This window comes from Cottoperca gobio, chromosome 16, assembly GCF_900634415.1.
Source record: "Cottoperca gobio chromosome 16, fCotGob3.1, whole genome shotgun sequence".
Lineage (NCBI taxonomy): Eukaryota > Metazoa > Chordata > Actinopteri > Perciformes > Bovichtidae > Cottoperca > Cottoperca gobio.
In genome coordinates this window covers 7,630,983-7,655,812 of record NC_041370.1, presented here as the reverse complement: position 1 = coordinate 7,655,812, position 24,830 = coordinate 7,630,983, and the positions used below count along the sequence as shown (strand labels likewise).

General features: G+C 40.7%; 2 protein-coding genes across 5 annotated transcripts in view; one reads left to right on the top strand and one right to left on the bottom strand.

Annotated features, from left to right (window-relative positions):
- Window positions 1-4,031, bottom strand: part of rgl2 (ral guanine nucleotide dissociation stimulator-like 2) — a 45,337-nt gene extending 41,306 nt beyond the window's left edge. Inside the window, exons 1-2 of one of the 4 annotated variants that reach the window (XM_029451153.1) lie at window positions 3,794-4,031; window positions 2,261-2,427 (exon numbers count right to left, since the gene is read on the bottom strand). In XM_029451153.1, the coding sequence (XP_029307013.1) occupies window positions 2,261-2,419 (159 nt within the window). In that variant the 5' untranslated portion in view covers window positions 2,420-2,427; window positions 3,794-4,031. The other 3 variants (XM_029451154.1, XM_029451155.1, XM_029451156.1) reach the window with 3 other exon arrangements.
- Window positions 4,032-4,223: 192 nt separating this feature from the next.
- Window positions 4,224-24,819, top strand: phf1 (PHD finger protein 1). The gene is made up of 16 exons (XM_029451157.1): window positions 4,224-4,323; window positions 8,221-8,338; window positions 8,967-9,045; window positions 9,184-9,265; window positions 9,897-9,983; window positions 10,899-10,993; window positions 11,518-11,666; window positions 12,136-12,231; window positions 13,753-13,821; window positions 14,077-14,200; window positions 14,825-14,892; window positions 15,309-15,446; window positions 17,368-17,446; window positions 19,085-19,200; window positions 20,331-20,417; window positions 21,344-24,819. The coding sequence occupies exons 3-16, from the start codon at window positions 8,968-8,970 to the stop codon at window positions 21,801-21,803; spliced, it is 1,728 nt and encodes a 575-aa protein (XP_029307017.1). The 5' UTR covers window positions 4,224-4,323; window positions 8,221-8,338; window position 8,967; the 3' UTR covers window positions 21,804-24,819.
- Window positions 24,820-24,830: the final 11 nt, after the last annotated feature.

Here is a 24,830-nt window from a genome sequence, read left to right as displayed (position 1 = left end):
TTGCTGTTGGAACCTGACTGCAGGGATTTGCGACCATTCAACCAAAAAAAGCATTAGTGTCACTGATGTTGGGCGATAAAGCGCCAGTGTACTCCGTCAGAACGGCTTGTCAGAATATCCATAGAATAAAACATGCTTTTCAGTTGTACAGCCTATTATGACCTGTTGCCTTTTGAGAAAATGTTTGTTCAGTGTTCGTACAGTTTAATACAAAAGTGTTTGAAATGTTGAAATTATTTTTTAATAAAAGTTACTTTACCAAAGCTGCCAGTGGGCAAGATGCTCTCTCAGTCCCCCAGCAAGATGATTGTGTCTTCTTTGACACTTGCTCTGCTCTCTGTTCAAAATAAATGATGTGCACCGTTACACCCTTACATTGCATGCTGTACTATTTGCCTTCCTTGTAATCAGTGAATCGTACAAATGGACTCTTGTCATGAAACTTGAGCCCACTCAAAGGAACCATTTTATAACAGCTGGGCCTCCTTTACAAAAGGTCTTGTTGCTGTATTTGCATTCTGGTCTATTGAGCTAAGCTTCAGTACAGAAGCATATTCTTGCCTTCTCTCTGACTCATTTCTTGCTGTGTGATTGTTGAAGAGAAGACTTTTATTCTGAAAATAGCTCAACCAAACTTTTTATTTATATTTATATCTCAGCTGTACAATCTTTTGTAGCTGCGTTTTAAATATTCTGTTCTTTCAAAAATCATTATGTACATTTTACTGTAGACAAATACACCACCAAGCAAGAACATACTCAAAAATACAAAGTCAATTCTCAATATCTGTAATCTGTATTAACCATACGTGTTTCAGGTTCGATTTTCATCACAATCAATTCAACTGAACCTGAAAGCCCATTTTGCTTCTTTCACCTTGACGCTTCATTGTTCCCTCGAGGTTTTCACTTCTTGCATTCTGACATCTAAGTTTCTCTCATTAAAGAATCAGCAAGTGGCCGTATTGGATTCCACTCGACAGACTGTCCTTGGAGACAGCCTGTGATACTGGATACTGTTTATAGGGAGAGCAGGTGTACACCACATCGACCAGCCGAACCGCCATATACATTATTAACTGCAGGGTCCAGCAGCCGCCTTGTTACACGAGCAACGAGGAAGTCTGCTCACTCGGAAAGAGACTCAGTGTAACTTCTTTTTTTAGCCGCGAGGTGTTTCTTGAGGCCCAGTGTGAAGTAAAACCAAAAAGAAATGTGCAAGTCATGTGTGGTTGGGTGAAAGAGAGTTGGTCAGTAGGTCATCATGACTCAGAGAAAATGTTTTATTACCAAAATGGCTTTTTGGTGAGTTTTACCACATGTGCGACGGAGAAGAAATCTTGTTCTCAGCTGAATATATCACAAAACATAAAACCGAACAAAATTGCAAGAAAGTTCTTTATGGAGTCTCAAAAGAACACTCTTACTGGTTGTGAAGTTAAACCATCTGAAGAGCTTCTGTTAAGGCTCAACACACCTCGCTATCAAGTCACTAAACATTAACAGAGGTGAAAGATCATGGGAAATGTACCTGTGCCATGAACCTTTTAACTTCCACAGTTTTAGCTCAACTTAAATCCATGTTACAAATGTTAAACTGGAGTCGGAGCGTTTCAGTGACGACACTGTTATGCATAAGAGTGCAGAACATATCCACATGCTAACATTATCACAAACACAATGCAAACATGCTGAACAGGTGTTATGTGTACGCTGCTCACTATCTCAGTTTAGCTAACATTAGCTAATTAGCAGTAAACACAAGCTGATGGAAATGTCATTAGTTTTGCAGATTAGAATTTTGGGCTTGATGTTGACATTTGAGGAATTTATTCATAAATAAAAGCGTTTGGGTGGCTCTGGTGGAAAAGGACTAAACAAAGAAACACACGCACACCATCTTCATCTCTCTCTCTCTGTCTGTATTACACTGACTTCATTCCCTCAGCATCTGCTGTTTATTCAAGAGACTGGTAGTGGAGCTCAGCGTGTAGAGTTGCACAGAGAAGCGTCCTAATTGCTGTCAGCAGTGTCTACCAGGAGAGCCATGACAAATAAAAAGTTCTCCTAATCCCCTCTCAGTGCCATCACATCACTTTATTGTATGAACTAAAGAGAAAGTAATAAAGTGGGCAGTGGGAGATTGTCTGTACTCAAACACCACAAAGCAAAGCTGTATATCGCACATCGCTCCCTGTAACACACTCAAGTGACAAAATGATGGATTTGTTTTCACAGGAGGCGAAAGGAAAACACTCACCTGTGAAGTTTCCAAATCATCGTTGCTGCTCCCCCTCCTCGATTGGTTGCTCGGCGTGCCGCTGTCAGACAGTAAGGGCCGGTAGCCAATGAGAGGCACGCCGCTTGACTCCACCCCCGGCAGGTCATAACCACCTGTTCGCATGTTACGGGGGAGCATGGTGCCAGCTGCCACAGACAGGAAAGGACAAAAGGAAAATAAGTGTATCATGGTCTCTTAGACAGCTGTTCAGGTTAACATCTTGAGTTTGTTGGAAGTGATAACATTAATTAGTGTTCATGCACTAACTAACTAACACAACTAACTAATAACTATGAATATTCTGAACCTGCTAAAGATCAACGTTGGACACTATATCAGGCACAGTACTGCAACCGTTCAGTGCAAGTTCATGGCATTTTAAATGAAAGGAACACACTACAGTAAGTTAATGGCAGCTTGGATGCCATTTGTTTAACACATTCATTGGGCACTACAGCAGGTCAGGTTTTGCATAGCAACCCCTCCTTCCATTTCCTTTTCCTCGCTTTGGTATTTAGATTGCAATGAAGATAGACATCTAGTAAACACTGTTTCAGGAAGAGAGGTGTAGGAGGGAGAGAGAGGTTGATATAGTATAAGCTATGGCAATAAGAACTATAGATTCAATACATGTTGATAAATGATTTGTGCGTTGAAGTTTCTTTTGAGTTTTCTGGCCAGCAAAGTGTACAGAATGGCTGACAGGTAGCTGCTGTAATTGAAAGTCCACAGAATCAATCCCCTAGAGAGCCTGTTGACACTTCCATCCTGGGGAAAATGTCCTTTCGAGGACCCCCTGTGGGCTCTCACAGCTCTGAATAAGAAAGAGCATGGGGCTAAAAAAGCCTCAAGTGTGGTATAAAAATGTGCTGGCACTCCCAACTTTCCATTATGCTTTAGTCTCGGACTCCTGCAGCTCTGTAGCATTTGTGCAACACTTACTTTCTCTTACGTAATCATTTATCAGTGCTGTAGGTTTTTGATTCATTATAATATTGGAAACTAGACTATAAGAAACGAGTCTGCATATTGCATGACATGGGAAAAGACACATGACATGCAGGCCTGCAGGGAAAACAAGTCATAAACAGTGCAGTTTATGTCCTCACCAACGGCCATGCAGAGGTCTGAATGCCTGCTATTCACAGGCTCTGACCAAAGCAAACACCCAACATATGACTGAGGTATACACTGCTAGCTGTAACTAGGTTATACTTAAGTCACACCCCGTAATGCTCATTTTCTGCTCAATAATACCGCCATAGGGTGGTGCTACAGTTATGCTAAATCCTAATGATAGCTACTGTAACAGTGGCTGCATGCTGAGAATACAACCTGGCAGTGTGAGGCTGTAAAAGTTTGTGCGTGCAGACACTCCTATTAAAACACACAAGAGTGACAAATGGGGACATTTGCTTCCTATGTGAGTCACTGGCCCTGGAAATGTAAACAAACACAATAAAATTAACCAAATAGAGGAAGAGAAATAAAGGAAGCTGCATTTCAACTTACTTATAGCCAAGTGTCATTCGTAGGATGTGTGTTATCCAACTGTGGTCAGCTGGATTCAGGCAGCATTGGGTGACCGCTGGTGCTGCTAGATCGGTGGCCGGCTCATCAGAGGAGAGTCGCGCCCATCTGTACCACCGTCACCGACGACAACGACGAGATTCTCCGTCCACCGTCTGTCCCCCCACCCTCTCTCTCTCTATCTCTCTCTCCCTTCTATCAGTGTCCTCGAGCCGTTCGTCTGTCCCGCCTTCAGCAACTGATAGCGCACTTTGGACAAGCTGCAAAACTCCCTCCCTCTCCTCTCCTCCTCCTCACCTCTCTCTCTCTCTCTCTCTCTCTCTCTCTCTCTCTCTCTCTCTCTCTCTCTCTCTCTCACGTCGCAGTTCCTGTATGTTCGCTTCTGCACCAGCCTCCGTCTCTCTAGGTGGTACACAGTGTGAGGATACTGTACAGCAGACCGGCAGGGACCGAAGAGGGAAACATTTGCGGCACGTTACGGACGCATTTCCGTACCACCGGCTCGCGCATACGTACGTACGTAGCCTATACACACGCGCGTTTCTGTTGCCAGTGACAGTTCTTAAAACGGTAACCTCTTCACCTCATCTAACCTAATACTGAATTTAAAACAGCCCCGAAATTCATTTATAACTTTTTTTTATTAGACTTGGTTCATGCTTATTGCATACCCAACCATAACATTTTAAATCTTAAATATAATGTACATACCCCAGGTCTATCACACGCCTACAGTGGTGGGATGTATTTATTGTTTATGCTCAAGTACAATGTTGAGGTAGGTTGAGTATTTCTATTTATACTCCATTCACTGCACCCTTGGACCCCCCTCCATGTCAAACAAAACAACATACAGCAAATGTTCCCTCTTGTATTCCCATGTGTTAGATGAAACATGATGAAGTGCTCTCGAGTGTGGCCTTAAAATGGAGAAAACATGATGCAGTGCCATATAGACTTGCTGTTTTTGCAGCAGTGCCCTTTTTATTTTTTTCACCGCTGCCCCCATTACACTTTACAGGCAAATATTCTACTTTTCACATATATTTGACAATTTTGGTTACTGGTTACTTTGTAGATTCAGATTATTAGTGCACAATATAAATCTACTAATACATTATGATGCAGTATTATGAATTTAACTACCAGGAAGTATAAAAGGTAGTTGAATCAGCCTCAGCTTACAAGCTGCAATATTATTGATGCTTACACATTATTATAATCCAGTAATATAATATATACTATTCTGAAATTGCCAATTCTGCAATTGCTACTTTTACTCAAGTAAAATGTCTGAATACTTCTTCCACCACAGAAGCCGTATCCTAATTCTAACCCTATACTCAAGGCATCAAATATTTTCCATTTTATGCTTCTCCTACTCAACATCTCCAACTTGACAACACAGGAACAACATTAAATATTGCATAAACAGTAAATGCGCTTAGTAAAGAAATATATAAACCTGTAAAATAATATATACAATGCATAGTAATAGAACACTCACATGGGCAATGTTCTGCATAATTAGACTTTGACTTGTAATAGAGTATTCTTATACTGTGATTACTTTTACTGAAGAATATACAGCGTCCACCTCTGATGTCAAATGACTCCCCCCGCCCCCCAAAAAAAGAAAAAGTCATCACTCTGTTGCTCTGAAACTCTAAAGCTTTACAAGAATGTTGAAACATAGTGCAGTACCACACACGGACATTTCTAAATATCTGATGTGAGATACAATACTAAATACCCGACCATATCCAAATTAAAGGAAACATCTGAATTATGCTATGCTCACTTGTTTTTTTCCTTTAATGTGCCACTCATCTGTATAAAGTATAGCATAACATCTGATCCTTCTTAACTCTCCTCTGATTAATTGACTGATGTTCTTATCAGTGAGGGGCAGCCATGCCAAAGGACTGACTGACATTAGACATGTTGCTGCTGTTGCCTACCTCAACTATTAGGCAATTATGAATGGGATCGTCTGTAACCAAAAGGCCATCCTGCCAATCTGATTACCACAGACATCATGTGACGGGGATGACCATGTGCATTTACTTTTGGTTTGCAGAATGGAGAGGAAGTTTAGCCTGTGTGTGTTTTTACTGACAAAGTGGAAAACTACCAGAAACAACATAAAGACACATTACATGATGACACATACATGAGATATAATGCACACAAATCACACCAAGTAAATATGATTTAATACTGGTTTCTAACTGGCTTGGGAGTCTTTAAAGCTGAGCGATGCCTGCAACTTGTGACCTCTCTTCTCATTGCATGAGCTGTGAGAAGTTCAACTAAAAAGGGATTTCCTTTCATTTCAGTAGTTTTTAGAGTCCTGGGGAGGTGCAAATCTCAAGTATTTCAAGACAAAAAGAAAAAGTGTAAGCATCACTAACGTTGCAGCTGGTAAAAATGGGTCTAATTTAATTTACTTTATATACTGCTCTGTAGCGTGATCCATAATTATACCTAATAATTTATTAGTTGATTCATATTCTGTATTAATAATCTTAAAACACTTTAAAAGTCATTTAAATTGTCAAATAAATGTAGCGGAGTAAAAAGTACAATATTGGCTTCCCAAAAAGTAAGTAGTACAAAATGGAAATACTAAAATAAAAAGGTACAAGTACCTCAAACTATTGTACTTAAGTACAGTACTTGGGTAAAAGTACTTAGTTGCATTCCACCGCTGCTTCTGATCCCCAGATTGGGAACTACTATCACATCATATCATCCTTAACATCAGTCTCAACTCAATGACCCTGAACATCCCCCAGACTGATTGCGGTGCAGTTGTTGTCCTTGTATTTGCGCGCCATCTAGTGGTAACACTTGCAAATAGACACTTCCCCACTTGTTAATCTGCCAGGGGCCATTTTGAACCGCACGGCGGTGTTACCACACGCTTGACTGGTGTGAGTAATATGTAAGACATCAATAAACAAGAAAAGACACAAAAATAAACAAATAAAACCTTGGCTTGGATACATGTGCCTGTAGCCAAAGCGTGTTATTCTTCCAAAGCAATTTAACTGTGAGTATAATCGACTTACATTACGCTTAATTAGGCATTTTTATAATTTAATAATGTGTCTACGACTCTCTAAAAGCAGCTTGGGCCTCATGATTGTCTTTTTTTTAATCAGTAAATTGGCTTTCTTTCATCTAATATTATATTCAACAATGTGCACGTTTGGTTAATGATCTTTGGCTGTACTGAGATCAGCAGGCTGTATTGTTTGTGGCAAATATCTTAGATGTATGACTTCAATTGGTATAACCACAGCCATACTTGTTGTATATGGACAATATTTTTCATCACAAGTTAAATTACATCCCAGATGTCTTGTGAGAGGAGGTGGCCCTCTGGGTGTCACATCTGTCCTGCAGATGTGGGTTGTGTCCACTTAGGAGTTGGATTTGAGCAACGAGTTCTAGAGAAGTTATTCTAAATGTAAAATTGTATAATTTGTTCATTTTTAAAGAAGAAACATAAGAAACATATGCACATTTAGTGTGCTCATTATACCTGTAAGTCTGCTGTGATATTTTAAGTGTCATTCTAAACCTGATTTACAGGCTATATCAAAAGAGATGGGATAATGTCCAATCAGCCCTCACAGTTTAAAAAAGAAAGCAAACACATCTCCTAAAATCCTTTAAGTGTGGTAAAACTTAAAGGGATCAATATTGATAAAGACAAGTTAAAGTGTTCGATGCTGCCCTGGTCATCTCAGTGTGAAAACTTTTCTCCACGGGTTTCTCTAAACTTCCTCTTGTTTGAGCCCAATTAATGAGGCGGCTAAACTCATTAATTGGCCACTTAATTGGCCCCTGTCGCTGCGCGCGCTGCTTCCGCTGGCTTTTAGCGCACCCGCCATCCCTCCCTCCTGCCGCCAGACATCACAATCCCACCTTGTCACAACGATTTAGGGTCAGTCTCACAGACGGGAAGGTGCTCTCGCCGTGGACCCCCCCTCCACCTCTGGATCCCCCTCTATCAGTATCTCCCTCCCACTCTATCTCGGTGTTTTATGTCTGCGTCACAACAAGTCGGTCGAGAGCGAGAGGCAGGGATGATGGCGTCTCTGGCGGCTTGATTCCGGTGCTGCTCTGACAAACCCGCCTTAATAGCATCAATAGGTGGTGGCGGAGAGGGGGATAGGAGGGCTAAAGCGACGGGAACATGACGAAACGGCATCGCGGAGGACAGACAAACTAGGCTGAGAGACGGACGGACAGCCAGTCGCCTTCCCCCCCCCCCCCCCTCCTCCTCCTCGCTGACGGCTTGACTGACACACACACACACATACACACGCACACACAGACAGGCGCTTGGCAAAGACAGGGACATACATGCACATCATCCACTTTTTGCAAACACGCAGGCTGCGCATCGAGCGGGCAGTAATTGGGCAGCGGAGATCCACAGCACATGAGGGCATTTCATGTCCAGCCTGCCCAGGAATCACTGTGACCCCGACGGAAAGGAGTTCGACTTGACAGGTACCCTTCACCGGCACAGCTCACTGTACAATTTGCCTGATTTCCTTTTGATTCACAAAGGGCTCCATGCACTGTTGTGTATCCTGCGTCTGTCTTGAGTGCATGCACTGGAACAAATGCTTGAGCTAAGATAATGCCTGCACAGTCATTTCATGCATCTATTCAAGTTTTTAAGATGTTGGGAGAGAAGAAGAAAGCAGCAAAGTGCCTGGCAGATGCTTCAAGTAGCTGCACAGTGATCTTTGCTCATTCAATCAAACTGTATTGCAGCAGTCATCATGCAGTGTTTTTTCTCTGTGTGTGTATGTGCGTTTCATGTGTGCAGTAATCATTTGTATTGCTCTCTGGTTGTGTACTCACTCTCATCTTTCACTGTGGCGGATACAGGCTGTCGCTATGCTCTGATCTAAAAGGAGGAGAGGGGAGGGGAGGGGAGGGGGGGGGGGGGGGGGGGGGGTTTAACCCCTTTGCACCGAAGCCCGTCTGTCTGAGAGCCAGCCGAAAAGCCGGGGCCATAAACCCCTCTGTCAGCAATGGCAGCAAAGTATTCAGCGAATAAATCGGATTTCCATTTCACATGAGCCCTGCTCTCTCTCCCCCTCTCTCCCCTCTCTGTCTCTCTCCTCAGGATGGGGGGAGTAAGTGAAGGAGATGATGTGTTGGCTCGATGGAGTGATGGACTACTGTACCTTGGCAATGTAAAAAGAGTAAGTGCATGTGGGGAGTGTGTACGGGTGTGTGGCAGAAATACTTTTCCGTGTGTGTGAGTGTGTTCACCTGGATTCTGAAAAGACTTCCATTTAGTTATGTCAATCATTCCCGCTCACCTGCTATCTCCCTCTCAGGTAGATGGAGTCAAGCAATGTTGTCTGGTGAGATTTGAGGACAACTCGGAGTTCTGGGTGCTGAGAAAGGACATTCACTCGTGTAAGAAGAACTCTCTTTCCCCCTTCCCTCTCCCCTCAGTTAGAAGAGTTAAATAGCTTCCTGTTGGGATGGAGTTTTTGAATGCACAGATGCTCAGCTGAACTCAAACTAAAGGTGTTTGTTTCCACTCTTAAACTTTGCGTGAGAAGTTGGAAAAATACTTTTCTGATTCTTTCGCCTTGTGAGAGTTAAAACATTTTGATTTTTTTTGCACCTTTTGTCTCAGGATCTATAAATTTTGCAACGCAGAAACGATATTACAGGCACGTTCAAGGTTATGATGCTGAGTGCTCCGAGTCTTCTGATCGGGTCACGTTGAGATGTAATTGGTATATTAGAGTCTATTTATGAATTTATTAGACTAATGACTCTTCAGGGAAATGGTGCCCCCACTCCACCTAACATCAAGTGAAGGGGGAAGTTGGACGCTTGTCAGGACCAGGCTGAATATCCGCCAGTCAAATGAAGTGAAATCTGAAAGGGTGCAGGAGACACTGAAATCAATGAGGTGGCAAGGATGTGAATCAATATACATAAATTAATGCCGTTTACGGCTCTCTTTCTGTCTTCCTCTTTCACATTTACTTCCTCCCCTCCCCTGCCTCTCTCTGTCTTTCTCTGTTTGTCTCAGTCGCTGCTGGAGTGGAAGAAGTTTGCTGTATTTGTGACGCTCCGCCTCTTAAAGAACCCCTCATAAATTGTCTTAAATGTCGCCACGGTAAGGAAGCACGCCTCATCATACGCTGTCAAGCGCTGTTTCTCCACCACTTCTTGCACTGACCTTGAAGATTTAACACAGTATTGTAAATAATAGTCGAGCTGATTAAAAAAAAGGACACAGAAAACCATATATCGTAATTGATAGATTTGAGTTGTTGCACCTGTATCCCGGCTAGAATGAAAATGAATGAGATGCCCAAAGACGTGGAGCTTAATATATAGACTTATACAAGATGTCTTTACTTGGGCTTATTGCTAATTTAAATATCCCCTCCAGACATATTTTAAGACATACAAATACACTGCGTTGACTTATAATTTGGTTTTCCACAAAGAAGGATGTTAACATTTCTTAAATCTGCTCCTTCATTGAAAAATCCAGAATGTAGAAAATGCAAATATTATCAATTTAAAAAGTTTGACACAAGATGTCTCTTACTTCACTGTAAATGCCACTCAGTGTATGTGCACTGGCTTCCAAACAGCCTTAAACTCAGATTTAAAGTGAGAACAGAGCTCTGTACGTACCTCATTCTGCACATTGAAGGTAAAACATCCAAGTGAAGCAGCAATAAATAAAGCACATTTGAGTTGAGGGTACTTTCAAAGTATGAATGATGAAATAAAATATACTAAAGTGCAAGTGGGGAGAAGTTTTTCAAACACTCTGCAGCAGGATGCAACAACATTTAAAGGGCAGCAAAGTTTACCATCATGTCTTCACGGCTCTGTCAGACTGACTACGGTGTGATGACAGTTTGTTTTGAGGGAAAAAGCAGAAAAACACTATAAAAATATTTTGCATGCTGCTGAAACAAACCAGCAGAGCACTAAACATGGAGCCATTATTGTCACTCTGACTGTCTTTCTTGTAAACACGAATTAAACGCTCTGCCTCCTCCTCCCATTACAGGTTATCATCCAGAGTGCCACACACCAGCCATCGAACCGGAAGCTGACAGCGATTCGTGGATCTGCCGGCAATGTGTCTTTGCAGTCGCAACCAAGGTCAGGCTGCTAATCTCTCCGTCTCACACTCTGGGGAAAAGACATTCAGTGTGTCATATGGGAGAAATCCAGTCAAATATATCAAGCTTTGCTGCCACTATACTGTTGTGTACAGCAGAAAACAGGGTTATTCGAGGCAAGCGCACACTAATTCCCTCAGTATTGACTTCAATATAAGATGTTCTACATTGTGTCCAAGTAATCGTGAAGAATCAATAGTTATGAAGCTGAAAAACTACGCTGAAGTTGAGAGAAGTACATTTAAAGTCAATCAATCACATGTGCTCCAGTTCTGTAGATATGAGAAGAGAAAGCACCCGGTTAATTGTCAATCGGTCAATGTCCATATCTCATTGTCCAGACTTCCGCTGCTTCGGACACTATCTCTCACAGCTGACCTACAATAAGATGAGAAGAATTGCTTTCTCCCCACCGAATGTGATCCGTCTCCCTCGCTGCTCTGACATGACAGTGATTTGAGGGGTCACAGACCAATCAGTTCTGTCCTAAAATTGTGTTTTCAGAGAGGCGGGGCGCTCAAACGGGGACGCTTCGCTCGGCTCATGCAATTTATGAAACTCCGGCTTCCCTACCAGCTGTCGTCTTTAGACTGGGACCCGCAGCATCTGACCAATCAGCAACAGTGCTACTGCTACTGTGCCGGACCTGGAGAGTGAGTGACACTGCTGAGGCCAGTTTAAGCTTGAATGTAGAGTTCATGTGTGCTCCTCAACATCTGACATTGTCTCTGAAAGCGAGATCTCATCTAAGTCATCTTGTGGTTTATTTGCAAATTGCATGCAGCATATCAGACATGTGTCAGACATGTGTCAAACTGTATTAGCAGGATTTGTTTTTTTGACTTTCTCGGAATGATATGTGAGAGATGCTCTCCGTCACTGCACCAAACTATCCTTTTATTACATTTGCGGTGTTTTTTTGTGTTTTTGCTCCTTTTCTTACGTTGCACTCTTTTGCTTATGTGGTAAAACCCACCCACCTAGAACATAAATAACAAACTCCATTGTGCCATATCTTTATGAGTGGTAGGTTCCAGGTGGGAGTTGAACTGAAGATGTCAAACACATCCATTCATTCATGTGTTTAAAGTCTCTTGTTGTTTTCGTGTTGTTGGACTGCAGGTGGAACCTAAAGATGTTACAGTGTGGAAGCTGTGGTCAGTGGTTCCACGAGGCCTGCACACAGTGTCTAACCAAGCCACTGCTGTATGGAGACAGGTGCGTTACTGGAAAACAATCTGAATCACACTCAGAATTATAGTTTTGTCATTACAATGAATATAAAAGAATTTGTCATATGAAGGATGAAAAATACGTAAAAATTGAAATTGCAAATTTTTTACTGCAATTACTTTCTGCACATCTGTCAACGTATAAGCTAGCAATGTCACGCCAATACATCAGTCAGGATCTAAATTTAGACTTTGTTTCCAAGTGAGACATGTGACTTCTCTGTTGACCTCGTTTACATTGATCAGTATTTCTTTTCTTGTTTACCACATGTTGACGCTGTTAGGTAAAATATTCAGGTCAGATTGAGCAGAAACCTACCTGAGCTAAATGAGTCACATCTGATTGCAAACGTGTTATTTTCATTTTCAAATAATATGTCCACGATTAATTGTTTAATCTATAAATTGAAAAGCGTCACAATTTCTTACAGTCAGAAGTGATGTCCTAAACTTCCTTTAATTGTCCAACCAACATTTAAAAACCCAAATATATTCAGTTTATAATCATATAAAACAGAGAAAAGCTGCACATTTAAACTGCAATTTTTTTTTCGCAGTAGATTCCACTCTGATTAAGATAATCAGATGAAGACGTCTGCATGACAGCTTCACTTGTCAGAGAACTACCTTAATTACCTTAAGACTAAATCATTAGCGTGCATGCTAATGTACTCACTGACTTGTGCTTCCTCACACCCTCAGCGCAAAGGGACAGTGACAGACAGCAGAGCAGACATATCACCTCTCTGGTAGTTGTTCAGATATGATGTCGGGAGGATATGCAAGATGCTGATCGCAGTGCAGTCTGATAGTCTTCATCTCATGCGTGTAATAAAACGTATCCATCCATTAAGTCATTATTGTCATTAACCATCTGTGTTAGCAACTGGGTTCTACACCCACCCTGACACCTTGTTATTGCCGAAACCTGTCTGAGGGGGGAAGAAAAGGAGGGATTAGATTTAGATTGACAGTCGGGGAGAGCGAGGCCGGATTCGTACAACATCTGCTGAGCAGGTGATGGAGGAAGAGTGAAGACTGAGTTCACAGTTGGAATAGTAAGCATGTGCTGCCGTCATACTGTGTCTGCGCTTCATCTTTCCCAATGACCTTCAGCAAACACATGCATATAGCAGAACAGATGCACACATTGTTGTTGTGGTATGAGACGAGTTTCAGGGTCACTCAGAACAGAATGTTATTATAGTGAAACTAATACAGCTGTCTGTTTATTTTCAGTTTAGGTGGATTTATATGATAGCATATCTAGAGAAGACAGACATATATAAACTGCAAGGAAGGTAAAAAGGGGAAAATCACAGCGTATATGAAGAACTCGGACTAAATGATAAGAAGTCTGCACAAAAACCGACAAAGGACAAAAACTATTTAAGATAAAAGCTGTTTTTTCTTAACTAACTTACTTTTTTCTTTTTTAGGGTTAATGATATTTCAGAAAATTTAATTATGATAATTTTCAGGTTGTTTTCCCCATGTGTCTTTTTAGGTTTTATCAGTTCCAGTGCTCAGTATGTACAAAGGGACCAGAGACCATCCAAAGACTACCCATGACCTGGTGATGTTAACCGTAAAACCTTTACTGACATGTTTGCATCAACAACAAAAAATATTTTAAAGTCTATTTTGAGAAAACTTAATTATTAAATAATTAATTGTAATAATATAATAATATTGTCTCAAGTTTTGGAAAATATTCTTGAAAATAGTTTTCCAGTTTTATTGTTGTTGTTTTTTCTTTCTTTTGTTGTATTTGACCTGTTTCTTATTATCAAATTAAATCAAATTTGTTCTTTTTTTAATGTTTATACAGGATGGATTTGGCTCATTTAGTGCTCTACCATCTCTCGCTGTGCTGCAAGAGGAAATACTTTGATTTTGACCATGAAATACTGTCCTTCACCAATGAGAATTGGGACTCGTTGCTCCTGGGCGCGGTATTGATATTTCCTCGTTTAAGCACCATGATGAAATGATGTGAAATGCTGCCAGCCTTTTTTTGCATTTGAGACTTAAAGCCTATTAACCGCCATTAAAGTAAAAAATTAAAGTAAAATAAACAGTATGACCTCTACATCAGCTTAAAGGGGAACACCACAAAGTTAAAGAATTGCACATGACTTTGTCTGTTTTTATGATCAAGGACACTCACTGACCAGCACGTGTAAACATAAATGAGTTTGATGAATGATGATGAACATAATGAATCCTAAAACTAGAGTGCTAATGCTCAAAGTCGTGATATCACCCAAGTTGCTCCTCAGAGAATAAACAGGAAGATAAAAGTACACACCACGGGGGATTGTCTGAGCATTTCCTTATACATCGATCTGACGTTTGGGTTCTCCTTTAAGCTGTTTTTTTTTAATACATTTTTGTATTGTTCTGTCGTCACATGGCAGAAGGGTTTTTCAGCCATGTAGCTGCAACAAGTACTTTATCAACATTATTGCTGTCAGCTACTGTAAAGGAAAATTATTCTAAGCATTAAACGTTATCCGTCTGATGGCCTTCCACTGTGTAAACACAGCTTTGATTTTTCATTCCTGTCTGTCCTCCAGCTCTCTGACACGCCAAGGCAAGACCGCTGTCACAATCTCCTCAACGCGCTGAACTCCCACAAGGACAGGTAAGTCATCGCACACGATGAGAAGAATAAACACCGACCACACATGACTGGATTGATGAGTAGCGCTCCATGAATAGAGAGGTCTTCTTAGTGCGCTGTAATTTGCAACATTGTCCATGCAGGCTGAAATGAGCCAGATGAAATGTGTGACTTTGAATAAAATGGATATGACAAATAGAGAGAACACTTTCTGCTGCTTATTTTGTCCTGTTAGAAGAGGACACAAGTTGTTGGTATGATATCACAATACCCAGCGTAGAGGTCTAACTGCTTTACGTCAAACTGTAATTATGTATACTTAGTTACACTGTCACTGACTTTGCTCATGAGTCTTTTTTTAATAATTACATTTAGTGTTGGTATATTTTAAGAACCAACAACAGACTGTACGAGCTGTTTCTTCAATGTCACCCCAGGTTCGTCTCTGGAAAGGAGATCAAGAAGAAGAAGTGTCTTTTTGGGCTTCAGGTCCGAGCCCCACCTCCACTGACGTCTGATTCGTCGCCCCTCATCACCGACCCACCTATCAACATCACGCACCGGAGAAGGTCAGTGTAAGGACAGAGCCTCTCTTTCTTTTAGCACTTCTCCCAATAACAACTCTTGGATTGCCACAAGGCATATCGTCATTACGTCATGAACAATTAACACGTGAATCAAAGGGCTGCAATTTTCATATGGCAGCAAAAGTATCGGTGTCTTAATGTTCTCCTTAAAGAGCATTAAGCCCCCCTGTGTGCCTACATTTGTACATCTGTAAGTGTGTGTGTGTGTGTGTGTGTGTGTGTGTGTGTGTGTGTGTGTGTGTGTGTCTGCATATTTCAGAGACATTTTTCATTTTAAATAATTTTCAGCATTTAGCTGGGGCTTATTCAAACTGAATTACAATGGAATAATTTGCAGTGGAGCAGCCTTGAAGGGAACTAAAAACCATATTATTTGAGTCTCCGAAACACAATTATAACGTTGTCCTACATGGAAACAATATTCATATCTTCAGTAATTTACTTCTTGTAGTTCCCTCTGCTCATCTAAATACTGTAGCTACACGCTGCAAGTTTCCTGTAGTCAGCAAGAGACACTTATCTTATTGGTTTTGAATCACTTCAGAAATGTAAGATGTTCAGTTTCACTAGAGTGAAGTCAGTTTGCTTCTTCCCAAATGGACAATGTTTAAACGGCCACGCCAGAGGCAACACATATTAGTGTATGCCTTTTCCAGAGATAGCCGCTGTCTAAATGTATACTTTCTAAATTTAACTGACAACCTGTAGAGTCAAAGTCACACTGCTGACACACAAACCTATAATCCCTCATTTATATCACGTACAATGTATTTATAATCATTTCAAGGTGTTTCTATGTTAGCAGCTGGGATTCAAGGTGGTGGTGTTGGTCGTCAATTTGTCTAACTGAAACTCATTTTCTAATGACATCTTCTGCTGTATGATCCAGACTAGATTGAGTTCTAAAACTATTGTCAGGATATTCCTCTAAACTAGCCGAGGATATTTCAGCTCACACTCCATTTCCTCTTCCTCGCCACCTCAGGTCAAATTATCACCTTTTTATGCAAAAATACTGGAAACAGGTTGTCATTAAATTCCCACATGCACACAAGACATATCTAAAGCCTAAAGGCCAGATTTTTAACTAAATATCCAGAGAACATCAATGATCTTCAGAAGGTAAACCCATTCCATGTCAGACACCGCCTTATCTTTGGCGTCACCCTTAGGCCAAAATGTCACCACAAAATATCTCATCGTCAAGATTTCTTTTCTAATCTTCTACTTTATTGGACAGTTGACAGTGAAAAGGCAGATAGAAGATGGGAGAAGGGAGGGGGTTATGACATGCAACAAAGGTCTGCAGCTGGAATTGAACCAGTGTCGTTCGGGGTTTTGTGGCTTGCCCCGTAACCATTCAGCGACCAAAGTCCTCCAATTACTGTGCAATTTACTGAACACATTCATGCTGCTACGAGGATATATCCTTTTGATCTTAATGACTCTCTGGTCGTCTTGGCCCCAAGGAAAAAATATACATTTAAATTCCTACTACCTGTACGGCATTAATTAGAGCAAAAATGAAGAGTATGTTATTCATTCATTTTTGAATTGTGGGTTGTAATGGACATTTCAGCCTCTAGGGGCCACTTCGGGGGGGTTTCAGACATTAAGTCTCGTCTTCAGGAGACGAGCTGCAGGACGCACATTCAGCTTTAAGCAGAAGAGAAAAATACAGAATGAGGGAAATTTGGGGAATGTTGTATGTTATTCTTTCCATATTCTTCACCCCCGCTCCCTGCTAATGACGTTTGGGCTCATCAAAAATGTACTAATATAAAAATCACTCAGTATATCCTCTCACTGCTCTCATCTTCTTGTATTTTACGCCTCTCACTAGGCTTGTATAGAAACTGTGTGTGCTTATGCTTGTGTTTTAATTTATGTGTGTTTTTGTTCACTTCAGCCCGTTGTCACTACCCTGCCAGAGGAGAGTGGGGGGGCCGGAGTCGCGTAAATCAAAGCGTCGCATCATGGAGACACAGGTCAGTGCCTCTGTCTCCAGATCAGGGCGAGGAGAGAGGTCTGGGCCACAAAAGCTCTCTGATTATTTCTTTTATGCATCCAGGTAAACAGCTCTCTGCGATCCAAATAACCTGTCAGTCAGACTGTGATGAAGGTTCATTTCGCAGTCTAAATCAGTCTGCGTGTCTTTTAACACCCAGTGCAGCTCAGTGCCTCAGTATTTTTCTTCTCGTATTTTTGCCTCACTTTAATGCATGCTGATGCTTTAATGTCTATGGTTAGAGTAAAGGTAGCGTGTGAGAGATGAAGTCTTGTACGTTTGGCTCAGTTAAATGTATAATTCAAATACAAACTTGGCTGCACAAAAACCCACTCATGTATCTCATCAACATCTGCAGTTCAGCACCACATTTATCGTGATCATCAAACCCAATTCCCAGCGGATGACACCGAAACAGTCAACATCACATTTTACTATTACTGTTACTATTTTTACACAGCATTCTTAACTCTGAATGCTCATTGTACTGTGTCCTCCTACACAACACTCTGATCCGTGTATGTGCACATACAGTAATCCTGGAACAATGCTCTCCACAGAGCTCTCATTTTCACTCTGGCACATCCAGGCCCCATTGTGCCTCTCTGATTGATGCTAATCTCCGTCCGTCTTGGAGGAGCAGGTTCGTTGTCGTGGGGGAAGTGAGATGGTAAGGAATGCTGATATGTGTAGCCTGGGATCATTTCCAAATGCACTTTGCAGTCGATTACAGTTTGGCCAGGTGGCGCTGGCACCTTTGGCAGTGCAGCATTGACGGAGCACGTCCATTTAAAGGCACAGACGTTGACAAAGGCCACTGAATAATAATCTCCCATCCTAATAGCAATGCTACAGAAGGGAGTGATAATGGTCCAAGTGTGGTGCCATATGTCTCAGTCCAGCGATGAGATATGCAACATGGCTTCCCCCCCGATGACATTTCCAGTGATTGATTGCTCTGACGATGCTCTGATGTTTTTACTTTTCATGGGTCGTGTGTCGGGAGAGTTGCCTCACTAACCAGCCAGCTCCATGGGATGGGCTCCGGCTGTAGATGATGTGATTCATTAATGCAGTGTTGTCAAACACTATGCTAAACTATGTCTCTCTTTACCATCTAAAATAGGTACATACAAAGTGTGTATATTACATTGCTGTAATTATTTCCTGTAATGCTGCCTGGAGAATGCCACTTTTGAAGCCCCCTTGAGGGTCTTTAGGCAATTCTCCTTCACATTCCCTCGCAAATTATATCTTGTTTTTAAAATATTATACGTCTAAAGAAAGAATGGAAGAAACAAACTCACATCCATTAATGCTATTAGTTTAGATTTATAGGCATATCTGCCCTCAGGCAATGCAGGAAGATAGAATTCAGACTCTAAAAAATATACATAATGTATATCAATGGATATATCAATCATTTTAAAATGTTTTCACTCCGAATTTCATTTTGCAAACCTTTATCGAGACATATTCATCACGAAACGTAACGTGCCATATGCAGAATGAACTTTATAAAGCGTGTCTGAGCACGGAGCTATCAGAGCTTGATTGACTCATGTGATGATGTTGGCATCCAGACACAAGCTGATCTGTGTGTGTCTCCTGCGCCCAGGCTTGTCCACCTCCAGTTGCTGCCAACCCCATTGAGCTGCTGCCATGTTGCCATGGCTACATGGGAGGGGCCAGCCTTTACAACTCCAGGAAGTCAGAGGAGGAGCTTAGTTTGAGGTATGGGGTGTTGTACCATTTTGGTTTATGTATTGATGCCTTATGGTATGAGAAGAGTTAAAAGGTCAGGTCGCCCATATTACAAGTAACACATTGCATGTGCTCAGTAGGGGGCGCTGCGCTCTTGAGAAAGTGACCAACTGTTGTCGTAAAACTGACTTCAAATTTTAATATTTTGTTCATGCTGGAGAGGGTGTCTATATTTTATTTGTGACCTTGACTTGACAGAAAAAATTATATTGCAAACTACACAAATATCGTCTACCTCAGCCACCTGGACTCAGCACCCCTACTTCCCGCGGCTATGAACATGTTGTAGGTTACCGTTATTAGTGCTGAGGTTTTTTAGTTATCCCCCCCTCCATGACTTCTGCCGCCACCCGAGTACAATTGAGGTGGGATTATTTCCTTGGTGGAAAATATTTCCAAAGAAAAAACTTTTGACAGCAGAGATTTTTTTAAATGTAATTTTTCAATCATGTGATCAAAATAAACTGATCTGAAATCTGAAAAGTGCCAGCAGGGGGCGAACTCCTCCGGTTGCAAAATGAAGTCAGATTGCATAGAAGTCTATGAGACTTACTTCCAATTTATTTATTAACTCAGTAAACTCAATGACTTTATGGTCTCAATCGCTGGTTACAGCATGATGTTAGTTTAGTAAATTATGGTCCCATTTAGCGTAACATCGATGATAAATCAGTTTCTGCTTTTAGGGCGTGGCTACCTCGTGATTAACAGGTCGCCACCACACGGTGTTGTCCTGTTTGGGTGTTAACCCTTTCACAGTTCATTAAAGTTAATTGTAACATTTTGGTCGCCTAAAAATGTCTGGTTGTAGCTCCACCGTCTCGTGTCACTTCGAAAATAACGATGGTCAATATGCCAAACTCAAGGCTTCAAAACTGTAGTCCACAAACAATGAGTCACAGTGTCTATGGTTTAAACTCAAACTAAATTATGACTAGATACCACAAGGGACACGTTTTCATTTTTGGGTGAAAAGAACCTTTGAATTATAGTCTTTTTCTACTGCTTGTAAACACAACTGGATGAAAATATATATTTTTATTTTAGATTATTGTTGCAAAGCAATCGTTGTCTTCAACCGTTGTGCATCCCGTCCACAGCTCTCCTCCCAAGCGGATGTATGCCCTGTACCACACCACGTACAACGGAAACACTGCACTCTCCAGGAGTCTTCATCACTACAACAGGTTTTTCTCATCTGTCATCCTCATTTGGAGTAACTCCTGCTGGACATTTATATAATCACATGTCGGGTACATTCAAACGGACCCTTCAGATTCTGCCTTTAAGCTTTACTGAAGCTCTTGAGGACACTTTTTCACCCTACACAGAATACGAAAATGGGACATTTTGACCGTTAAACAGCTGATTTACATGTTTCTTCACTTTTTATGTTTTCTTTCACATTAGCAGAAGTATTCTTGGTTGTAAAATGTCTCTTTATTGTAATAGCATCAAACCCATTTGAACATAAAGCAGAAGTACTCAATGTGAGTTCTAAATGACTTACTAACATTATTATCATCGTTAAACATTAGACTTTATCAAGCCTCTAGATACAGTATACTGTACAGTACGTCATACATATATAAATACATAATAAATGCCCAACCTCACCAGGAGCCATCATATCTTTGTACAATATGTGTGAAAAGGATAAAACACAATAAAGCCCAACTTCAGTTTAAACCTAAATTGGATGATTTTTTAACACAACAATTTCATATTATCCCTTTATAAAGTTGATTTGGGGAACATGCTAGCATGTTAACACTTTCTTTTCTTTCCACCTGATTCTCTGTGGGTTCATCACTATGAGTAACTCGTTTCACCTTACACATTTGATCCATTGTTTATATAAAAATATTTATTACAGCAGCTTTAAGTCCTTTTTCCATGCAGTGTTTTCAGTCTACTTTATGTTGATGGTAATGACAAATAGTTAAAGGCTGCACATGTTTCAAGGCTATTTACAACAGTGTATTTGGAGCAAACAAGCAACAAGCATTCCAAATGAAAATATGTTTCTTCCTCTGACTGAGATGGTTAACTGCACCTAGATGATTCAGTCCCCGTTCCTGACTCCAGGTCTTGTCTCTATCTCTTTTCCTAGCGTGGAGGACACTTGCAGAGTACCACCACCTTGCTATCCATACCCCCTCAACTCCAATGGCAGCCATCACCACCATCACTCCCCCCACCACCAACATAACCACCAACACAACAACCAACATAACCACCAACACAACAACCAACATAACCACCAACACAACAACCAACAAAGCCACCAACACAACAACCAACAAAGCCACCAACACCAGTCGGGGCAGAAGCAGCTGGAACCCCTCATCCTACGTGATATGCCCCCATACCAGGCCGACATGGGCGGAGGGGGTGGCGTAGGTGGAGGAGGCGGAGGAGGTGGAGGAGGGGGGGTGGTAGTTGGAGGTGCGGACGGGACAGTGGCCAGGAGCTGGGGAGGAGGGGAGGCAGTGAGGATCTTGGCGAGACGCGTCACACCAGACGGGAAGGTGCAGTACCTTGTGGAGTGGGAGAACGTGAATTTGTACTGACACAAAGAGAGTAAATACGAGACGCAATGACTGTTTTGCCACAGGAATACTGTGTATGTAATATGTGGCAGTGTTTGAAGTACAAACAAAAACAAAAAAGGAAAAAAAAAATCTCTACACGTTGCAAATCCAGGTTGCTCTCATAGTATCACCTCTATTCTACAGCATTATACTGTAACTCACTACTCGTTACTAAATGTCCCTTTTTGCTAGTGTTTCTCTGATATTTGTACTGTTAACTTTGGAATATGCCTTTGCATTTATCATGTTTAACAGTGATGAGGGAAGATATTTAAACCTCCTGATGATTTGTAAATCTTTGGGAATCAAGAAGAGCATGTCTTTAATTTGAGTCATACCTTGATATACATCACTGTAGATAAGCAACAGTATATTACAAGAAACTAAGAAAGGAAAGATTACTGCTTTTTTATCGCTTGATTAATAGCTTAAAAAAAAAAAAGCCTTATTTAATCTGTTACTTCTTACATTTTGTAATATAATGTTACTTTGATATGTCATTTTATTTTCCATAAATCAAACTCCCACCGCTTGTCATTCAGACAATATGCTATTTAAAGGAAGACGTCGACATTTTGGGAAACATTATTTGCTTGCTTGCCAAAAGTGAGATTAGAAGATAGCACTCTTGTGTATATATGGTAAATATGAAAACACAGTCAGGAAATGGTCAGTTTAGTAATAAGACTGGAAGCAGGGGAAAACAGCGAGCCAGGGCTCTGCACCTGTGAAGTTCACTAATAAACAGTGGCAGGTTTTGTGGTTATGTGCCGGACCAGACTGAAGGAAGTCACTTTGGCCTGCCGAGGAATAGTCCTAGCTTGTTTCCCCTGCTAGTCTTTAAGCTAAGCTAAGCTAACAGTTACCTGGCTGTGTGTAAGTGATATCCATCTTTTTACCCAACTCTCGCCAAGAAAGCAAATAAGTGTATTTCCTGAAATGCGAACCATTTAATTAAAAAAAAACAACAACAATACAAATTAATTTGATACGAATAATGTTGGCACAATGTGGCTTGTAGCACAAAACACAGCCACCCAAAAACTAGCTACGTTTTGTGAAAAAGTGAACATTTTTAGCTGCTTTTGCAGTGTTATAATCACTATATGTTAATGTGTAAATTTAGTCGAGACATCTCTATGACCTCGCTCAAATCACTAAATCGTTATTAGGTACTTTAAATAGGAGGAATTTTAAGATTTGATATTGATATCTATGGGATGAGCAAGTTAAACAGCCAGTAGCCAAAACCTCCCTTCCATCAGCCGTCACTTTATAATTGCTCATTCATCAACTGATGGTTAATGTTCACATGGAGTTCTTTGAGAAATTAGTCCAGAAAATAAACTGATGAATGATCCTTCATCAGTCAGAGGCATGACAACAGCTGGCTGCTGGATGCTCATGAAAGAAGCCGTAAACCTTTATTTGCCAGATGGTAGTTTAATGCCTTGCTTAAGGGCACTTTGAAAGCAGTGGTTAAACCCAGCTTGTCTGACTTTAGGCTCATAAACAACAAATTCTCTGGAGGTTTTCACATCTTTTTCTCATCGCAGTATGTTAATAAGAGATTGTATGCATATTATTACGGGGTTACTTATTCGTTATGTTAGATTTTGTCATACATAATTTAAATTTAGACTACTGTACGTATTAGAAATAGGAGCCGCAAGAAGGCTTTTGTTTTATAGATAGAATTATATATTCACAATATATTGCTATGATCGAATAACTTACTTTTATTTTTTTGACGTGGTTGCATAGTGCCTACATGGGTTGTGTACCTGCCGATTGGTCTGCTGACCTGAGTCGACCAATCAGACGACAGATAGATGAACGAGGCCATATTTCTACTGAACAAGAGGATGGCTCTTTATCAGTTGACAGATACAACTACATGGGTAAACACAAGGACCGTTAATAATGTTGAGAAGAGTTTTAAAAGCAGAACAGGACTGTGATGTTACTGTACATTCCAAACAATCAACAAAAAAGAAATATATATGTTATTGAAATGTCTGTTTGAAGTCATCCGAATGGAATTTATTTTCAAAGAATGCATATTATGTTTTAGTTTTGATGGGTGTTAAATGTCATAAAGATCAGCAAAAGGTTCAGGTTCAGTTTCATGTTGTAGGGAGTTCAATCCTTGCGTTCAAAGTAACAGTACAGGTAAAGAAGACACTGATAGGCCCGACTCCTAACTCAAACCCATAGTTTCTTCCAGGGGTCTAACAGTCTATAATTTAAAAGGTGCATCATGACATTAAGTACGAATTCATAAGTCAAGGCCTGACTTCTTCTCAGATGTTATAGAGGCAAGTGAGGTGCTGGAGTTGGATTTTACAGGTTACATAAATCTAGAATACTGTGGTGCAAGTTTCAGAGTTTATATTTTATACAGAGGTTTATTTCAGCAATCTGTTCGATAAAACCTACACAACGTATATACATTTGTCAGTTTTATCTTTCAGGAAAGACTGTACTACAGGTTTAGTTAAAGCAAAAGACAAATAGAGCATTTATACTGTTATAGTTAAACCAATGCAAAACTCTGATCTTCATTAAATGCCGACTTCTCCGTTGAACTATCTCCTGCATACATTTCAGGCCAGTGAAATTATGTTGATTGCAAATTTCATCCTCCTCAGTGACTATTTGACTGTAGTTTATTAGGAAGTGTTGAACCTTTCTAGGCGATGGTGATGAATGTATTCGTGTGTTTTCTATGGTATGTCTATACCCGTCAAGTGCTCGTTATAGGTTGTACTCGAGGTGGAACCCAACCCGATTTGTTTCAAACTAAAAGCGGAGGAAATAAAGACACCAACATTGAGGGACATCATTTTGTTTGGGAGGGATAGTCTTCTTTTTCTGATTAGTAGTCAAGTCCAGGTTCAGTTTGATGTATTTTTGGAGAAATGACATTTGTACATGTATACTCTGCGTTGACACCTAATATGTAACATGAATAATAAAAAAATGTTTCACCTCATGCAATGTGTT